The sequence below is a fragment of the Thunnus thynnus genome, chromosome 21 (assembly GCF_963924715.1).
Source record: "Thunnus thynnus chromosome 21, fThuThy2.1, whole genome shotgun sequence".
Taxonomy (NCBI): domain Eukaryota; kingdom Metazoa; phylum Chordata; class Actinopteri; order Scombriformes; family Scombridae; genus Thunnus; species Thunnus thynnus.
Genome location: NC_089537.1, coordinates 26,262,075 through 26,281,877, shown reverse-complemented (window position 1 = coordinate 26,281,877; position 19,803 = coordinate 26,262,075). Strand labels below are relative to the sequence as shown.

At 39.9% G+C, this 19,803-nt stretch overlaps 1 protein-coding gene across 1 annotated transcript in view; it reads right to left on the bottom strand.

Moving 5' to 3' along the window:
• The window catches only part of LOC137173484 (phospholipid phosphatase-related protein type 4), a 53,579-nt gene that overhangs the window by 7,255 nt on the left and 26,521 nt on the right, over nt 1-19,803 (bottom strand). Inside the window, exons 3-7 of the mRNA XM_067578358.1 lie at nt 18,696-18,881; nt 8,533-8,662; nt 8,008-8,203; nt 1,925-1,982; nt 269-442 (exon numbers count right to left, since the gene is read on the bottom strand). Of these exons, the coding sequence (XP_067434459.1) occupies nt 269-442; nt 1,925-1,982; nt 8,008-8,203; nt 8,533-8,662; nt 18,696-18,881 (744 nt within the window). The remainder of the gene's footprint in view (nt 1-268; nt 443-1,924; nt 1,983-8,007; nt 8,204-8,532; nt 8,663-18,695; nt 18,882-19,803) is intronic.

Here is a 19,803-nt window from a genome sequence, read left to right as displayed (position 1 = left end):
TTTACATGAGGTAAGTTAGAGACTCCTAATGTCTGGCTTATTGCTCAACTTTCAGAAACTCTAAACAACGATAAACTATGTAACTTTTCGATTCTTATGAGCCAAAATTTGGAGCTGCAGCACAGATTTAAGCTATCATTAAGGAGGACTGCTGCTCCTTAAACCTAGACTGGCAACAAAACAGGATAAAATATAGATTCCATCTTCAGCCAGGCTCTCTGTACTGAAAACCACTGGAAAGGAGGCTGTAGTTGAGACTGGCCCATACCAAGTAGACAGCAATAGCTCCTCCAAGCAGGAATCCCAGGTAGACGTCGATGGCGTGGTTCTTGTATTGAATAATCCTGGTCAGACCACAAATAATGGCACAGATGATGAAGGAGAAGACCAGCAGGGGCTTGAGCAGCTTGGATGAGTCAGTCAGAGTGCTGTTGAAGTACATCTGTGGACACATAACACACACTGATTTATTTTCCATTACGCTTATGATTACAGAGGCTTTATGTTATAGCAGTGCGCTATTCTATCATCCCTACCAGCCTCAATTATTTGGCATTTAGGTTGATACAAGATGAAGAGAGATATTGTCTCCTCAAAAGAGGCTGCTCTCTCTATATTGTCTGATTATTAGGTGTCACCAATCACAGTAATATTTCATTTGGTATAAATTAATATCTGTTAGTCTCTGCTGTGGTTATTCCACAAGCACCTCAGGATTTTCACTGGCAGTTCAGGGACTCCCACACTCATGTCAACACTGAGGTCTCACTGGGCTTCTTGTAGTAGTTTTGGCCAGTAAAGTTCTAGTGTGTACTGTAAAATTTATTGGCCTCTAGCGATAAAGTTGCAGATTGCAACCAACTGAATACCCCTCCCCCTCACCTTCCAAGCATGTAGGAGAACCTATGGTGGCTACAAAAAACGCGAAAGGCCCTCTCTAGAGCCAGTGTTTGGTTTGTCCGTTCTGGGCTCCTGTAGAAACATGGTGGTGCAACATGGCAGCCTCCATGGAAGAGAACCTGCTCCCTATGTAGATATAAAGGGCTCATTCTAATTTTCTTATTTTCTTATAAGAATTCTTATTTTCATGTTATTATACACTAATTAAAACATACTTATTAATATTATATTCCATTTCTGCCAGGTCCATTCCACTAGATGTCACTAAATTCTACACACTGCACCTTTAAGTCCCCTAAAACATATCTTTGAAGATTCTTGCAAGATTTAAGTTTTACACAATCATCATGTAACCAAGTATACTAGTACTTATGGGTTGGGGTTGAGTATTAAATGTATTATCATTTTTATTACATATTATCTTTTATAATATTTCACCATATTGAAAGAAGGAAATTGAGGTTTTAGGATATATAACAGAAATGCTCCTTTAGCCTTTGAGCATTTAGACTTGATGCTCCAGGCCTTTGTGTGGGCGGCCCAGGGTGGATTGACAGCTGAGCTAACAGGAGCACCAAGACTCAGTGTAAACTATAAACTCTAAAACTATAAAGGACATAAATCTAAGTTAGCAGGACACTTGTCCACAGTAGATGTGTTTGTTGCGTACCTTGTTCGACAAGCCATGTTTCAGATAATAGCATGTTGGTGTGCTGACAAAAATTCTGTGCCCTGATTGACTAGGAAACCTTTTCAAAACCCACTGCATCATGAACAAAAAATCATACTGATATTAAGGCTCCTTCTCTTTGTTCCTGAAAAGTTTTAAAATGAGTGTATTTTACACAGTTGAGCAGTAATAGTGTCGAACTCAGGGAAACAACCATGAGGTGCCAGTTAATCTTGGCTAATTCCATCATTCACTGCTCAGTGCTTCGTTATGTTAACTTCTACTGTATCAATAAGCGCTTCATGAAAGGGTGAGCAGGGTTAGATGTTAGTGTGGGTTCAAACTATTACTCACCGAAACATAGACAGCGGCGAATGATGCTAGGGTAGCGTGCTGCGATGGGAAGGATTTTCTGCAAGAGATGAAAGAGACAGAAATAGACAATGATCACCTCTGTATGTGTGAGTCAACAGGAGATGGAGAGAGGGTTTCACCCATCAACAAAACACAGACAGAATGAGATATCTCAAAGACCACCCTGCACTCACACTCAGGTGAAATGGGTTGAATGAAATTAGATGCCTCTTTTCACTTCCTTCTACCTCGTGTTCACATGTTATTGCCCAAAATATAATTTAACAAAAACAGTGAAGAGGGGTTTTATATTATAATAAATATCTTTGCTAGTATCTGTCATGTGAATGCTTCAGTCACATACTGCAGTGTAGCAGCAGGAGCTTGATTCTGTGCTACATAATGAAAGTGAACCTGTGGCCCAGTTTCTCACTTAGCTCCATCCTAATGACCTACTTCTGAGAACTCATACTCACTCCTCCAACCAGCCCTCATCTTTACTTCTAACACTGCATGTGTGCAAATGTGTGTGTTTTGGTGAATCAGTTGTACATATCTTTGTGTGCATGTGTGTTCTACGCTGGTGTGCTTTCCACTTCAAACTAGCAATTACAACATCTGTGGAGTCAGAAAAATTTCCTTCACGTAAGAAAACTGAACAAACTGATCCATTTTCAGCACTGGAATAACCAAAACAAATGTAGCTGTATGTTTTATTATGTATATATGTTACATCATTGTGATATCTTATATAAGAACATGGCTGTTATGCTTTTTAAATTCAAAAAGTATAAAAAATAAGTATATCTAAAAATGTATATAATGTACATGTATCTACATTTACACATATGTGTCAGTTATCAATTCAGACTGGATTTTATTTTGAAGATGTAACAGCTATGGCTGCAACTAATTATTATTTTCATTATTCAATTGATCTGTCAATTATTTTCTAGATTAATCAATAAGTTGTTTGGTCCATAAAATGTCAGAAAATGGTGAAAACTGTCAATCACTGTTTCCCAAACCCCAAGGTTATGTCTTCAAATGTCTTGTTTTGTCCTGACCAACAGTCCACAACCCAAAGATATTAAGTTTACTGTCATAGAGGACTAAAGAAACCAGAAAATATTTACATTTGAGGAGGTGGAATCAGAGAGTTTGGAAAAAAACATTTTTTTAAAATGACTCAAAACGATTAATTGATTATCAAAATAATTGGCGATTAATATAATAGTTGTCAACTAATCAGTTAAAACACATCCCTGGTTTTAGTTCCTACTTTACTGGAACCAGTTGGGCTGTTTTACACCAAAAAGTTCCAGGAACTCCAGAAACTAAAATTTTTGAAGTAAAGGAAGATTTCAGGAAGAGAAGTCCCTTTTGCACATAAACATAACAAGAAATGTCATCCCCTCGTCCTAATGATGCGAGTGGCCACCATTGCTTGCTCATTGTGTGTGTGTGTGTGTGTGTGTGTGTGTGTGTGTGTGTGGTACAGGTATTCCTCACATTGTGGGGATGTAAATCTGTTTACACAATCATATTGCAGGGGCTCGCCTCCCTTATGGGGACAAACAGCAAGTCCCCTTGACAAAAATCATTTATTTTAGGGTGAAGAATTGGTTTGAAGTTAAGGTTATTTTAGGATTCTGTTAAGGTTAGGGTAAGGGTTAGGGTTAGGCATGTCACAAGCATTCAGCACAGCAACTCTAATAATATCAATGGGGACTTTTTTAGGAATGTACTTTTTGTCTGTCTTGTAAAACTGTAACTTAATATCAGGCTGAAAGCAATGTTTCAAGACAAAAGTTTCAAATGTGTTTGACTTGTGCTCTGTTGCACTTCTTATTGCATCCAACAGTGATCTCACAGTGTACTGACACACCCTACATCACTGCAGCAGGGTGAGATTTTTAGCTGTCCATGCAATTTTCTGTGGACATTTTTTTTAAAACTATTCTTTACACATTGTTGCTTTTCTGCTAGTAGTGGGCAGATATGTATCAGGAAATGAGGGGAGGAAAGGGGGAATGAACTTGAACTAGGGACATGGTCTCTACACCATCAGTGTCATAGACCCCTCAGCCAGCAAAGGATGATTCTTAATGATTTTGATGACCCCCTGTGATGTTTCCTCTAGCCCATCTGTCATGTAAAGTTCAAATTGTAGTCAAGTAATATAACTATATAGCCAGACTACAACAAGTACATTTCGAGATTTAGTGAACTGGTTTGAAACATTTGGATCATCCTAAAACTGAATCTTAGTGGGGGTGGGGAGAGGTTGTATACTATGCTGCTTTTTCTGTTAAAGTAGGTTAATAATATCTCTGGTGCACAACCACTGCAGGAAAACAGCTTTTCATGCTGCGCTGGAAACAAGGCTGAAGCTAAAGCTGCCATAGAGAGAGTGGAGGACGGTGTTTATGCCAGGAGCAGTAGGTTATATTTAGCCGCACGTAGTCTGCAGCCAAAACTACGTGTATCCCAAATGCACAGGTCAAACCTCGCCTCATCCCCCTCACCCACACATCCCTATGCTGTCTGCTGTCACACACACAAAAACTCACCTGGATACATGATTCCATTAAAGCTCACAGAAACCAATCTCCATTAAGGTCCCTGGTTTAATCAGAGAAAGTCAGGTTCGGAGCGCAAAGAGCTACGAGCAGACAGACTCAGTGTGGATGACTTAAGCTAGTGTTGATCCAGAGAACTTGGGCAGCATTTAGTGTTGCATCTGCCTTCCATGGTCTCATGGAAGATAAAAAAATGTCCTCACACATTCATCTTTGTTTTCAAAAGTTTTCTGTAGCATGTTTTATTTGCTAATGGCATAGACTATATGCATATGTGTCTGTTAGCTTCTTGGAATGCTATTATGTTTTGGAGGGAATGCGCACAGGACTTCTGGATTATCAGAGAATATTTGATCATTTTTATAGTCCTGTGAAAGCTGCACTCCACAATAGGAAGGACTATGTTGGGCTACCACTATGTTGGTTTCCTGGGAATTGGTGGGTTTGATTTGGTACTTTGTATAGGCTTGTTTGCAGGTGCAGATGCTGCAATAGAGTCAGGGCACCTCGGGATCTGATAGCCCTACAGTATGTACACCATGATGATGCTTATGCACAGTTTTACTCTTTCAAGTTTCCCCCATAACACCTCACAGGTCTACAGGAGTCCACCTAGGTGGGACCCCTGGCAAATGTAGTAATATGTTGGGAACACGGGCAGTTCTAATGACAGTATAAAGGTCTCTGTTGAACTCTGTCCCCACTGTCCCAATGACAAAAATACACAGACATGCCAATCTACAGTTTCACTGTTTCATAATTCCCCTATAACCACTCTTTACCTTGATTTGACCACCTCTGAAGATATTAAAATCCCTTTGAATAAATATGAGTCAAATTTGACCCAGAACACCCTCTATGATGAGTTTACATTATTAATTTCTAATTGACATTGTGGGTGTATTTGATGTGCTGTTGTGTGTACCTTTGTATTTTGTATTTTGTATAGTGTGTTCTGTGTGTTTTTTGCTTTGTACTGTTTGTTGTTGTGCTGTTGTATGTTTTGATTGTGGGGGACTGCAGATGCATATTAGCTTTGAGCTAACTCTGGTGCAGTGCATCTTTAGTGTTTAAAACTGCACACTGTCCCAATCAATAAATCAAATCAAATATTTATACCAGCTGCACAAAAATAAATAATTTTGAGGATTTCCATTTTTGTATATTCTGGACCAATTTAGGAAAAGTCATCAAATTTGAGGCTTAAAGAATATCATTTAGGGTGTTTTTATTGCTTTCAAATATCAAAATGGGTCAAATTTGACCCAAATAGTATGGAAGGGTTAATTTACCCACAGTAATTCACCTGTGTTTGTTATGATATATGAGGGTGCATCATAAGCTGATTTGATTATGACGGGAAGCCAGACATCCAATCTAAAACATATCAGGCTATAGCATCATCTAATCTAATTCATCTATTTTATTATTTGAAATCTGGAACATATTTAAAAAAAACAATATCAAAAATATCTGCATGCTGAACTCAAGCTTTCAGAATATTTAAGACTTTAAGACAACATTTGAAGACTGACGGGACCTTGCTGGTTGAAATGTTAAATCTGCAGTTTACTTCACTGTGGGAACATACTGTATGTTTCTATTCAAAGCTTTCTTTACATCCACTCAGCTGGATGACTGTGCACACTACATATCTAAAACTCAAAGAAGGACTTCTTCTTCTTGTCTTAATTTGGCATTGAGGTGATTGTTTACATAATCTCAGGGAACTATATTATATTATATAACTATATTTATTGTTTTCCACAAGCTTCCATTCAGAAAAGAAATCAGCATAATGATGTGGTTCTAAAATGCATGTATAATCACAGAAACCTGCCAATGTTTGTCTTTGTAAGCTCATTAACAAGAACATCAAAAGGCTATCCAGCTTTCTCTGTCTACTCCTCTCTCTGTGACCAAAACGATTCTCCTCTGGCTCACACAGATTCCCGCTACAAACAAAATCCTGCACACATCATAGCAAAGTGTGGTAATTAGGTGAAACCTGCTAACTACTAAGAAATTATACGGCATACAAATATAAACACATGATGACTATTTTCATTAGAACCGGATACTGTATGTTAAATGAAACGCCCCAAAAAGCAGAAGGGTCAGTATGACGCAATTGAATGAATGCATGCATGCCACAGATTTTTGTTCATTTGTTGTTGTTTTGTTGTCATCCTCCCAGAGATCACTTAATATGTCAGAGTGGATAATACTCATCTTCTTTTTCTGTGTATTCTCTGTAGATGAAGTCTGTAAGGGCTCTCTCCTTTTTGTCTGCTTTCATTAAGGCATAAAATGTGGATGATGTCATAAATTCACATTGCTGAATTTTTAATAATTTGCTGCTCAAAGGGTCTGCTAGCTCAGCAGAAGTTCACCTGTGGCAAGGAATTAAAAATGGATGGATTTCAGAGGAGGAAATTACCAGTGGGTATGTTAAAGGGGAGCTCTACTGAATTCTACTCTACACAACAGTGTGTGTTTACAGGTGCTGCGGAGAACTACTGCATATGTGAAAAAGTAGTATAAATCCTTTTGTGTGTCCAGAGGGAGCTGTGTGAAATCTGATAAATTACCTCAAGTGATATCATTTGAGTCAGCGTCAGTTGGGGATGAAGACTACAAGTTTGAAAATGAAAAAAATCTGGAGGTGTGGTGTTGGAAAGAAGTGAAATTACTAGACGTTTGTAGCCCGCTGCCTACCTCTGCCTGAGGCTTGGCATGGCAGGGTTGAACAATTAATAGTTTTTACAATGAAATTGCAATTTTTCAGAACAAATTTCAAATCTCAAGAGCCATGAGTTAAATTACATTATTAATCATCATTAATCATTAATGTTTTAAAAGGATGTAAGAGGCTTAAAATAATCATATGAGGTTGCTAAACTACAATACAAAACTCTGCTGTGTGGTTAGTATGCTCTCTGTGTGCTGATGAATGAACGCTAAGATTGTAAAGCCCTGGTAAACTGAGGAATTACCAGTACTCACATGGTCAGTTCAGTATGATAAATATTACTAGAGTCATGACACTTCCTGCAGATGTTTCAAAGTAAAGCAATGGTAGGGATTATGTCCATTGAGAGGCTGGAATAGCTTTTAGTCTGTAACATCCCTACAGGAAGTTCTGGGTTTCAATGATAGCTTAACAGTGATCAAAAAACAGCAAAATGGAAGTGAGTTGAAATAATTTGTGAATAAAACCAGTGTTAGAGAAGAGTGAGTGAGAGCAGCAGACTGGTGGGTATGACATGACTCTCGTGTTGGACTGATGGATTTAGTGCAGCCACATATAGTTCCCTTGGTTCCTCTCTAACATTGACAATATTTGGCTCATAATGTGTTCGTAATGCATCACACTGCAGACTTTCCCCCTCTTGGCTTAAACATATATAATCAGTATGCTTCCTGCAGCTTTAAGTGGGAGTCTCTATCTTTCTCATTACAATAACTCTTCAATGTTAAATGCAGAGAATCCAAACTGACCTGCCCTGATTGATGGCTACTGGGTCGGCACCTGAGCAGATATCCTCCATGACGTAGGGGTTCTGCTCACAGCTGATGTTGAGCGTGGTGTAGTTAGGTTTACACACGGTGAGAAAGTAGGGTGTTGGGTAGCCTGTCATCAGTTGAAGGATGTCAGTGATGAGGGCCGTGGCACAAAGACCGAATGCATGAACGCCTGAGGACACAGAAAGATGAAGCAAATGGTTCATAGACACCACTGATATTACTGCTGGGTGTACTGTACAACTCACAAATACACACAAAAGCCATGTACATGCACATGATAAGAAGTATTCACCCACTGACAGCTTTCATACCTACTGTCTTTTTCTAAGACATACATGCGTTCATATTTAAAACAAATTTTGTCTGAGAGAAGCTGCAAGACTGTCTGTCATTCTTATGTTGGTAAATGAATCAACAAAAAAAGTTGGGAAACAAAAATCAGTCCCTGGAGTGTTACCATACGTTCAGTGTATAAAAGAAATAACAAACTCATTGTACCAACAAAGCGGACGGCTCTGCGTATGAAGGAGTTGAAGTTGCAGCCAGCAGCGTTGATATTGGCCTCGGCCCCGGCACCGCTCTTCCTTCGAGACAGACAGCAGAACAGGATGGCCTCTCCAATCATTATCTGTCAACACACAGTACCACACCTGTTACATGTGTTTGCATACGGCAGTAGGAAGACAAGGACGTTCCATTGTGTCCCCTCACTTTTTAAAATCCTTGATTCTTCAACCATCTTTTAATTTCATAGTTTTTATTCCTGGTTATTCTCCTCTGGGTCACAAGGTGCAGCCTCCAACATGCACTGTTTGCAGAGCAATTTACTATTCTTTTTAAACCTATAATTAAGTGAGAAGTCACCCTAAGTGTTTCTCCATCATGCCTGGACACAAATGTCTACAGTAAAATTTGAGCCTCTGAGCTTTGTACCCCGCAGGGATCGGCTGTTTTGATGTGGACGGTGTTCCACAGCTCAGCCTATCTATGCCCCTCTGAATGCTAGTTTAAGCCAAGAGCACACGCCAAGACGGCTACTTCCTGTGTCATACACTAATACACACAAATACACACTCCTCTAGAAGTGACATGTGGGGTGGCAGTGGGATACCTGGCTGTCTGCGCTAATTCTCTGAGATCATAGACCTCTGCAGAAAGAGGAGGATGGTGAGGAAGAGGTATACAGGGTTGGACAGAGGAGAGGGAGATAGAGAGAAAGAGAGAGAGGAAAGAAGAGAGGGGAGAGAAAAACAATGGATCAATGATGGACAGTGAGAGGGATTAACAGTACTTAGAGGAGGGCCTCCAGAGATCTGCATAATACTGAAACTGACACACTATACTTATGAGACTCAATAAACCAGGGTTTATCTGGGAAATTTATAGCATATTTTTCTCTTATAAAGGAAGAAACAGCTGTTTTCTATACAAAAATGAAAAACATATGATCATACAATATAAAAAAAAACTATATATATATCAGTTTTATGCCTGAATGTTACAATCTACTGAAGTATTAATAAGCTATTATCAGGTTGAGCACTGTCAAGTAACTGAGACAATGTGAAGTGAAAAGCAACTAGTGTGTAGAGTTTGCTGCCTGCTCTCACTGCTGCCTTCAGTTTGTTCTCATCTGCTCTGTTTATTAATTAACTCCAACAAAGGTTCATTGGCAGCTTATTTATTAGTCTGATGATCTCTCCCTCACCTGTTTCCTGTCATCTCTGTACTGGTGCTATTCACTAAAGGCATAAAATGCCTCTAGACTTATATTTTTTAATTTCACAAATATAAGTATTCATTTTCTGCTCAGTGATCAGTGTTGGTTAATAATAACAGAAGCACTGCAATTTGCATATTTTATGGATGAATTAATCTAACCATGACTCAGTATATTGGTCTAACTCTCATTTTTTCAGTCAATTTTTTTTTCTCTGACTTCATTAAAACCCAATGTGACACAAAGTACTGAAGTGGTAACCCTTCCCATCTTGTACATTTGATGAAGGTCATAAAATACAGAAATGAACACAAAGCATTGTTACACCAAATAAGGATATATTGCATGTTTTACATGTTATATAGGATGCCAAAGATTCATTCAAAGACAAAAAAATAAACAATATATAGTCTTACACCTTCCCATCAGATGCCCTAAGACTGTCCTGTCTTCCCAGTCACCTGCCATCCAGTCATCATAGATCATTCTCACATAAAGCCCCATCTGTCTCTGTATATACACCTGCACACACATGTTCTCTGCCAGATCCATTTGCCTTTGTGTTCCAGCCTACCTGTATCCAAACCTAAACCTGGACCTGAAGCAGACTTCTGAAAACATATCATCATTTCAAAATCATGTTAATAAACAATTCTCATAAAATGAGGGAAAGTCATGACTGATGATAAAACATTGGGCCTCATGCAAGAACATTTTCATATTCTTCTCCTAAACCTTTCTTACTTTTTTCTCTGAGGTTTGTTTGTGTGAATATTCCAAGTCAGATTTAACAAACTGTCTGAACTGCACAAACTGCTGAATCAAGTAGAAATGTAGCACGGAACTGTGACCTTTTTCACTTAACAGCTTTTTAAAAATCCTCTGCAGCAGCTCCACCAACAAAGCCTCCATCTCTTCACTCATCACAAAACTGCTACTGAGTCTCATCCCTAGCACCAGCCCCGCCAGGGTTTTCAGATGATTTTTCCAGAGGAACATGAATTGAATTAGAATAACTGTAACAATTGTCTGACCCCCCTGCTGAAAGAACTCATTTTCCCATAAGCCTTGAGGGTGTGCAGCAGCTCTAACACAAAGTGACAGTCAAAGCACTTGAGTGTTCAGCAGCCTGCGAGAGGCATCCTGACGGAGCCTCAGGTCCTCTTCTGCTCCACTAGTTGCTGTGAGAAGGATCTCTGTGCTATCAGCTGATATGAGGAGTCTGAATCTATTGATGTCTGAGGGTACAAAAAATTAAAATCCTGTCTGGCTGATAACAGACGGAGCTGTGTGAGATGTGCATGGCTTTGATCGATTGGTAGAGAGCTGAGTTTTCCCACATCATCTGGTGAGACAGCTCTGCTGCACATCTCTATCTTGCCTTCAGACCGGCTTCTGGGAAGACACTGTGGTTTTTAGTCCTTTGTGTCTCTGTCAAAAGTCAGTATGCATCTTAGCACAGAATCAACTGCTCAGTGGTAATGGGTTTAGAGTCCCTGTGAGCTGAGGAGAGCCAGAGTTGTTTTTTTTTTTGTGTTTTTTTTAACTTTAAGGCATTTTGGAGCTGCATGCAGGAAGATGCTGAGGAGAGAATTTGATTTGGGTGGGAACGAGTTCAGTGCTGATGTTCTCTAAATATCATCTGTGAGCTGGGAGGGTCATGGTTAGTGTTAGGTTTGGGGATTTGGCAGCACTATCAGACACTAACAAAATCAGGGAGTGTTCATGCCACTGACCTAGTAATCATACCATGTAATCATCATGTCCAAAGTTCCATTCCGACTAAGGGCCTTAATTACTGAAGATAGCGGGGACACGTCCCCCTCACTCAAAAACCTATTTTTGTCTTGCCACTTTTAAAGCTTCTGTTTGAGTTACTCACTAAAATCTCTCTGAACAGTATTCTCTGCAGCAGTGATCCTGCTGAGGAAACTCTGAGTTTATGAAAATAAAACAAACAGTTACTTCTGTCCATCAGTTTTTTGCATGCACTCATCAGCAGTATTGTGAGCAGCAGCATGTGGTTTTGCCCCTCAGGCCACACAGCTTCTATATGGCCTGAGAGGCAAAAGCTCTGCAATTAGAGCTTCAGTTAACATACATGATCTCTTTTACAAGGGATACCTGCTCAAATGGCAGCATTAAATATGTGCTACATAGTTACATGAAAACATCATTAATTTACAACATTTATATCAAATGCAACAAAACAAGACCTGAGAGACACTAAAGAGATAAAACAACTACTTAAAACAATTAGATTTTAATGTGATGCTTGAATGTCTGATATAAAGCAGTGTTCCCAGAAGTTTCTCTTTTAAAAAATCCCAGCCCAGAGTGCATAAAACTGTACAAAAATGTAGTTTCATGTATATAAGTTCAGAGCAGACTGATCTGATAGCTGTTAGAAACAGGGGAAAGCAAACCTTTTGCATAAAGATGCTAAAATTAAACACCAATCAAAGCTAAAGCAACAAAGGACAGTGTTTCTCGGATAAGAAATTATTTTTGGGAGACCAAGAGTCTTGAATGCTTAATATTTTATGATTTGATTGACTTTAGCTAGGAGAGGGCAGTACCGGTGATGTTAAGGGAGGATTCACGGCGGGAGAGAAGAATGGTGTGACTGATGTTGACAGCTGCAGTGAGGTTGAGTAGGATGAGAATGCTGAGGTGACCAGAGTCTGATGAGAGGAGGAGGTTGTTGGTGACTTTGAGGAGGACTGTTTCAGTGCTGTGCTGTGAGCAGAAACTGGATTGAAACGATTTGAACAGGTCGTTGGAAATGAGGTGGGCTTTAAGTTGGTAGGCAACAAAACGTTCCACTATTTTTGACAGAAAGGGGAGACTGGAGATGGACCGGAAATTGCTCAGGATATCAGGGTTGAGTCCAGGATTTTTGAGGATGGGGGTGACAGTTTGAGTGTTCAGGGAACTGAACCAGAACTGAAGGAGGAGTAAATGATTTCTTTGATGAGTGAGGAGATAGCTGGGAGGCAGTCCTTAACAAGATTGGATGGGATCCATAACACAAGTCGAGCTTCTCGTTCCTGCCATTAAGTTGGACAACTCTATTGGAGACACAGGGGAGAACTGAGACAGGGGCTGAGTGGTGTGTGTGTTGGGGTGGGGGGGTGCATAATGAATGCACAAAGGAATTAATTAGTAATCAATGTGGTCCCTCAAAAGAGCGCCAAGAATCGTATTTCTTCCAAAACATGCCTTCTAGACTATAAGAAGTTTTACAACTCTTTATCTGGTGCTCTTCTTCTGCCGTTTTGGCTTGTTGGTGGCTGTTGCTTCTTCTGTTTTCTCTTGGCCTAACCAGCCTACTGGCCTGTGTTGCGTTTTAGGTGTTGTCTTTTTTCATTTTTCCCTGAGAGATACAATCTCCAGAAAGGAATTCTCAACTAAAAAGAAAGACTACAAAGAAGCCTATGCCCCAAGCCAAGCCATACCATTTGACATTTTAATAATCTATTATTTTTGTAGCTGTGTAGCTAAACTTTTTAAAGACATTTCCAAGGGCTTTCTTGATTGGTCTAGAGCTCCATGCATCCAACTCTGCAGCCTGCCACTGAATTCACTGAGAATGGGACAACTCCCTGCTGTGTGTGTCCACTACACAGCCTCAACTAGTCTGAGATTGGATTCATCCTACTGAGAAGCAGTGAACTAAAGCTGTTTCATTGAACCTACTGCAATGGTTCTCATCTGGCTGTTACTCAGGCGACCTGAGGATAACCGAGTCTTCTTCGCCTTGCTTGCCACTTTCCAGGAATCTTGCCTCATTATCAGCCCTACATCATCATGGAAACAGTAGGATGACCATCTGTCATGCTTCTGTCTCAGAGTTGATGCAAAGAGCTATCCAAAATTGAATTTTATTGGCTTTACTTAGAGTTAATTGCCCTTCATTGCGCTTTTGGCTTGTTTTTGATAACATTCATTCATTCATTCATTCTAGTTGTATATATGCACAGATGGGTGACAAATGAAAGGAAAAACTGGTGCAGGTCTGAATGCTTGACCCCTACAGTGAGGGGATCTGGTGGCTCTGTTATGCTGTGGGGGGCATTTTGCTGGCATGGTTTGGGTCCACTTGTCCCCTTAGAGGGAAGGATCACTGCAAATCAATACAATGTTGTTCTGAGTCATCACTTTTATCCTATGATGAAACATCTCTATCCTGATGGGAGTGGTCTCTTCCAGGATGACAATGCCCCAATTCACAGGTCATGAGGGGTCACTGAATGGTTTCATGTGCTATGACCTACGGAGTCACCACATCTCAACCCAACTGAACACCTATGGGAGATTTTGGAATGACGTGTTAGATAGTGCTCTCCACCACCATCATCAAAACACCAAATGAGGGAATATCTTTTTGAAGAATGGTGTGCCTTGGCATTGACTCTACAAGTCACTGAACTCTTCTAGAAGATGACTCCCTGTGAATTGGGGTGATTTGTAGTGATCCTTCCCTCTAAGGGGACAAGTGGACCCAAACCATGGCAGCAAAATGCCCCCCAAAGCATAACAGAGCCACCAGATCCCCTCACTGTATGGGTCAAGCATTCACACCTGTACCAGTTTTTCCTTTGAATTGTCATCCGTCTGTATATATGCTTAGTGTTCCCATTCATCCCTATCCCTTGGTAGTTCATTAAATATCTTTATTTATAGCTAAATCATTGTATCTGTGTTTTCCTTTATATTAGAAGATGGAGGTCCCTGTATTCAGAATTTACGCCTTTCAGATATAAAACTGATTGATTTGATTTAATTATTTTTCTCCTAATTAATTATTTAATTAATTGTTTACTTAATCAGGAGATGATGCCACTATTACCTTTATGAGTGCTTAATATTAATTTCAAGTGTAGTATTATTCCTATTCCTTCCACTATCCAAAACAAAAAACAAAATTGATTTCTCAGGATCGAAAGAGAAATAATTAAAACTGATGGTCATAAGATTAACCTATTGTAGAAGAAAATCTTAACATGGGAATTGACAGTGAGGAAAATATTTCCGGACAGTGGGTCACTGATTCTCCAACGGCACTGATGCTCACATAGTCTTATAGCACCGCAGTCGGGTTAATATCGGAATCAATGAAAGGCTGGAGCAGTTGCTCTGAGTATCTAATGTTGCCACACATGGGGCAATATTGGAGTTGAAAGCCTGGTGTGTCACAATACAGACACCAAAGGGTACCTTGTGCATCTGCATGAGGGCGTGACAAAGCATCAGCATTTGACAACCTGGGAATGAGAACAGGTTGGCCTGCCTCCGTTGTTTAGCTAAGCTCCTTACAACTTCAATAACAACACTTTCCTTTCATCAAGGATTCAGCTAAGACTGCCACTTTGCCCTTGCACCTTCACCAGCGTGACCAGTCAGTGGACAGTTGGGAGGTGGGCTGAAGCGTTTGATTGGCTACAGTGAAACAAAACCTATATGGCTATTGCTTATCAACAAAAATATGTTCTTTGTATCTGTTAAACTATCTCAAACATATACATGTGTAATATTTAATAAGAGTTTATTTACTGAACAATACCAGGAAGCTACAGAATGATATAAAAACCTCAAAAAAAACAAAAAATAACAGACCCAAACTTTAACAAAGTGATCATTTTAACCCAAACCATGATCTTTCCTTAAACCAACCAAGTGGTTTTTATGCCTAAACCTAACCAGACCTTAACCACGGCGTTGTCACATCATAAACATTGTTATTTTTCTAACAATATCTACAATTATCCTGCTGATTACTGCTGATATGGGTGCCAGATTAGAAAATGCTCCTTTGTGTCGTTCTGAAGTCAAATGGTCAAACAATGTATTTGGTCGCTTAATGTAGACTTGTTGCTTTCTTTGATTAACAGTCATTACTTTTAATGTGAGCACTTTGAGCTGCACTTTTAACTGGTTTGCATTATTTTGACTAATTAGTTGTAAATATGTTTACTTTTTGTTCAGCATGTATCTCAGTCTTGCCACAGTGCAAGAGCCAGGCTGTGACAACAAATACGACCACGGCTATCTGCATGGTGGTGACTGTAAACAAAAAGTGTGCACAGAATGAGAAATGAAAAGAGACTGTTGATGGAGAGTCAGTAAAGCAGTATAGTGTCTGAGCTGAGCTGTTACTCTTTGCTGTCAGAAACAGTCATCAGGGAGATAAAGCATTTAAATCTTTGCCTGTTTGTCAGCACTAAATGTAGTTGAGCTAGTGATTTTCTACAAAAAGGAGCTTACTGTGAACATGCCCTGAAGCTTGAATAAGGAAATCATTGCAGAGGAGCTGCTGTAGTCCACATGGAACATGCCTAAAGTCTGTACACAGAGATAAACTGAGCGCTCTGTGAGGAAGACTCTGATTCGATGAAGACTGTAGAGGATGATGTGGCTGGATTCATCACAGCCATCAGTAAAACATCAGTGTCTCTGCTTCCTACATGATGTCAGTCAAAAATATGATAAAGGAAAAGTGTGTAATGTCTCAGCAGCATTAGTCAGAGGAGCAGAGTGCTGTCGACACAGCTGCAGAGATGACACGTCAGTCAGAGGGAGAAAAGGAACATCAGCACGTGTCATATTATGGGGTTTTGCGTCTCAGAAAGTCACAGGATTTGAGTAATAGAGGCAGGAAAAACAATGAGGAGAGCATTATGACTCATCAATATGATTGTTTACTATCTCTCTGATGAGATGGAGCCCTGTGTGTGTGGTTATCATTCAAGTGCATCACCTAATTCAAAGCATAGCTCCACCCAACGTCCACATGACTAAGGGTGCAGGTGTTCAGGCCTTTAAGAGATTTAAATAATGGAAGCTAAAACTAGAACACTGAACCCTATCAACCCTGTCACATGATGATTTTGACCTTTAGCAATCCTTTTTTTTTTACATCTTTATTTACCACAGATATGTATTCCTAAGAATGGATCTCAACACTCAGATGAATTAAACATGTTGTTCTACATTAGATGAAATGTTTGGTACCAAATATAATAAAAGAAAAATCATGTGTGGAGATACTTCCATCCCACTACTACTACTGACATCCCTGTTTGGCCACAAAGTGGATGAGTCCCAGTTGGGACTAGACTCCCTGACGTCCGACAAAACAGACAGGTGATGTATTACTCTGCCCAAAACCTGCGCCAATAAAGATGGAAAATGCCACAAAGTTGATTGGTTTATCATCTGAAGCATCTCCACCTGTAAACATTTTACACTATACACTACAAATACAGAGAACTGCAGTTTCCGGATCATACAGCTCAACAGAAATGCTGACTTATTTTTTTTTATTGAAATTGACCGATAAATATTCTGATTTTAAAAAGCAAATGGCCATACAGCCCAGCCCTAGTTCCATAAGCATCATATCCCAAATATAACTACCAATAAACAGAACTGAAACATTGATTTATTCATTTGTTTGATTTTGAACAGTCCCCAGTGCTTATGTGACTTTAAAAGATACCATAGATACAAAGCTGCAATAATAAAACACATCTATTGGTCTGGAAATAAGTAAACTGAATTAAAAGACTACATTCCTCAAGTCATTGTTAGAGGGAAATAAAACATAAAATCTCAACTAAATCAGATAACAACTATTTTCCTTCTCTGGCGTACTGTCAAATCTACCTGTTTCTACCTGACCATGACATGAAAGGTCTTAACTGAAACTCCTCCTCTTGTGTTTATCCCTTAAACTCCTTCTCTATGAAACCACTGTAACAATGAGTGTTACAAAGGAACCCTTGGGTTAGTGTGAAAATTAGCTCCAGGAAAACGCCTTTTCATGCAATTAAGCATTTGGAATGCACTGATATGTGTGTGTGTGTGTGTATGTGTGTGTGTGTGCGCGCATGCTAGATGGCATGCCTGGCTGGTCACAATAAATGTGCATGCAGAGCTAGCCTGTCTGGCCTCAGGAGGGCAGGATAATATAGATCAACAGTGAGTGAGCTGGGCTGGCCTGGAGGGGCCTGTCCTGTTGACCCACTGCTCAACTCAGACCTTGTATATCTCTGTGAGGATGTGTTTGTGTGTGTTGTGAGGAATATTAGAAGCCCAGGCTTTTTTTACTCTGTGTGTATGTATTTCTGTGCAAGCATCAGTGTGTTTAAACTGGTCACCGAAACTTGTGCTACTTTGAATTACGGTACTATAGAAGGTCTCCCTGCACATAAATTAGACTATAATTATAAAGACCAAAGAACAGAAATATAAAGCATTTCAGGTGGGAAGATAGTTAAGCTGAGTATTCGCATTACAGCCATGTTATCATCAGCACAGGGGGCTTCGGGGGTGCAGCACCACAGCAATCCCGCCAAATATGAACAAGAGGAATGATTACAGCAAGAAAAACATGTTTGAGTGTTTATTTGGGCTCCTGACTGTTGTTTTAAGACAGACTTAAAAAATTGTGAACCCATCCTTTAATGTGATTACTCAGCTATATATGTCAGCTTGTGACATTTTGATACACATATAAGACCCTGATTATGAGATGACTCTCCTTTTCTAACAGCTGTTTTCAGAAAAAAGTCTTTTTAAAGATTAAGACTTTATCAGACTAGTCCTGCTGGGAAAGTTTTTTGTGAGATACCATAGGTCCAAGGAGAACATATTATTCTTATTTGAAACTCTTCCTCTCATGAAACTGAAACATGAAATACATTTTGCGCAAACTGAAAAAGAAAGGGTGGATGGAAACCCTGATGTATCATGTATATTTGAGGTGTATCAAAGGAAATGATAATTTTTGAGGAAAAACAACATATAGATTAACCATTTCTGTTCCTTCCTGTTCACAGTTGATGCTTAGATGTTTAGACAATAATACTGTAAGTTTCATTATGTAAAAGTCCTCTACAACTGACTGTCAGTTTTCTGTCTTGTTTTTCATTCGTACCGTGATGGCGGGTCCAGCGAAGGCCAGGCTGAGCAGCATCAGCAGGGGAATGACCTCGTGGTTGGGATCGATGTAGGGCAGACTCAGGCTGCGGTCATGGCAGTTAAAACCAGACTTCACCGGCTTGAACACATCCGTCCACTCCAGGAAGTACAGGCTGACCACGGACGATACCAGGATCGGCAGCTATCGATGGACGCAGACAGACAGAAAAATTCATGAGGCAGGTCAGAGTCATAAACAGCTGAGACAGGAGGAGCTTTTATCACAATGCCAATGAATGAATAAATAAACAGGGAGTGAATGCTGCAAATGTCTCCATAACCCTACGGTTCAATGACCATGCTAATTTGAAAATAGTTTTCATGACCTGAGGGGGGGGAAGGAAGCATGTGGAATTAATTGCTCTTCTGAACATGAAGTGCTCACACTGATCTCAGCTCACATCTAGTGTACAAATTCTTCTCATCCCAACAAAATGCGACACAGCAAGCTCATGTTCATTATAGCCAGCTTGAGGTCTTAAAATCATAAACATAAAATACAAGTTCAATCCAAGCTGTGAAATAAAGTCAGAGTAATAAAACTGGTGTTGATCCTTCAGTGGAGCGAATTAAAGTGCTTCACTGGTCTATGGAAGATAGCCAGGGATCAACTCTGCAGAGGGCCTGCCTGGTTATGTAAATTTCTGCTTTGGACATGCTGAATGGCTGGCTGCAACGATTTCACCACTGACCTGTCACAGTGTTACACATGAGTACTGTGAGTTAGTGGCATTTTACTAGTGGGCGTCCTCTCCTATGAAGAGCAATGGGAGAGCAGAGCTGTGAAGATGAAAAGACAGGCTGCACAAACTGTTTTCACCAGAAACACCATCAAAACTGTTGGGTGTGTTCCATAAGCACAGAGTTTGCCCTGGGCCATAGAACAGATGCATGTCCAAAGGAGGTCACAAGGAACGGAGGAAAACAGGGGTTAAAGAGACTACGCAAGCAGAAAAATGAAAAATCTGTCTAATGAGGCGACCCGCATCTCAACAGCAGCCGTTGTGGCCACGAGTGTCATTACAGGATGATGGTACGATGAATTTCTCTCTACTTGCCAAGAT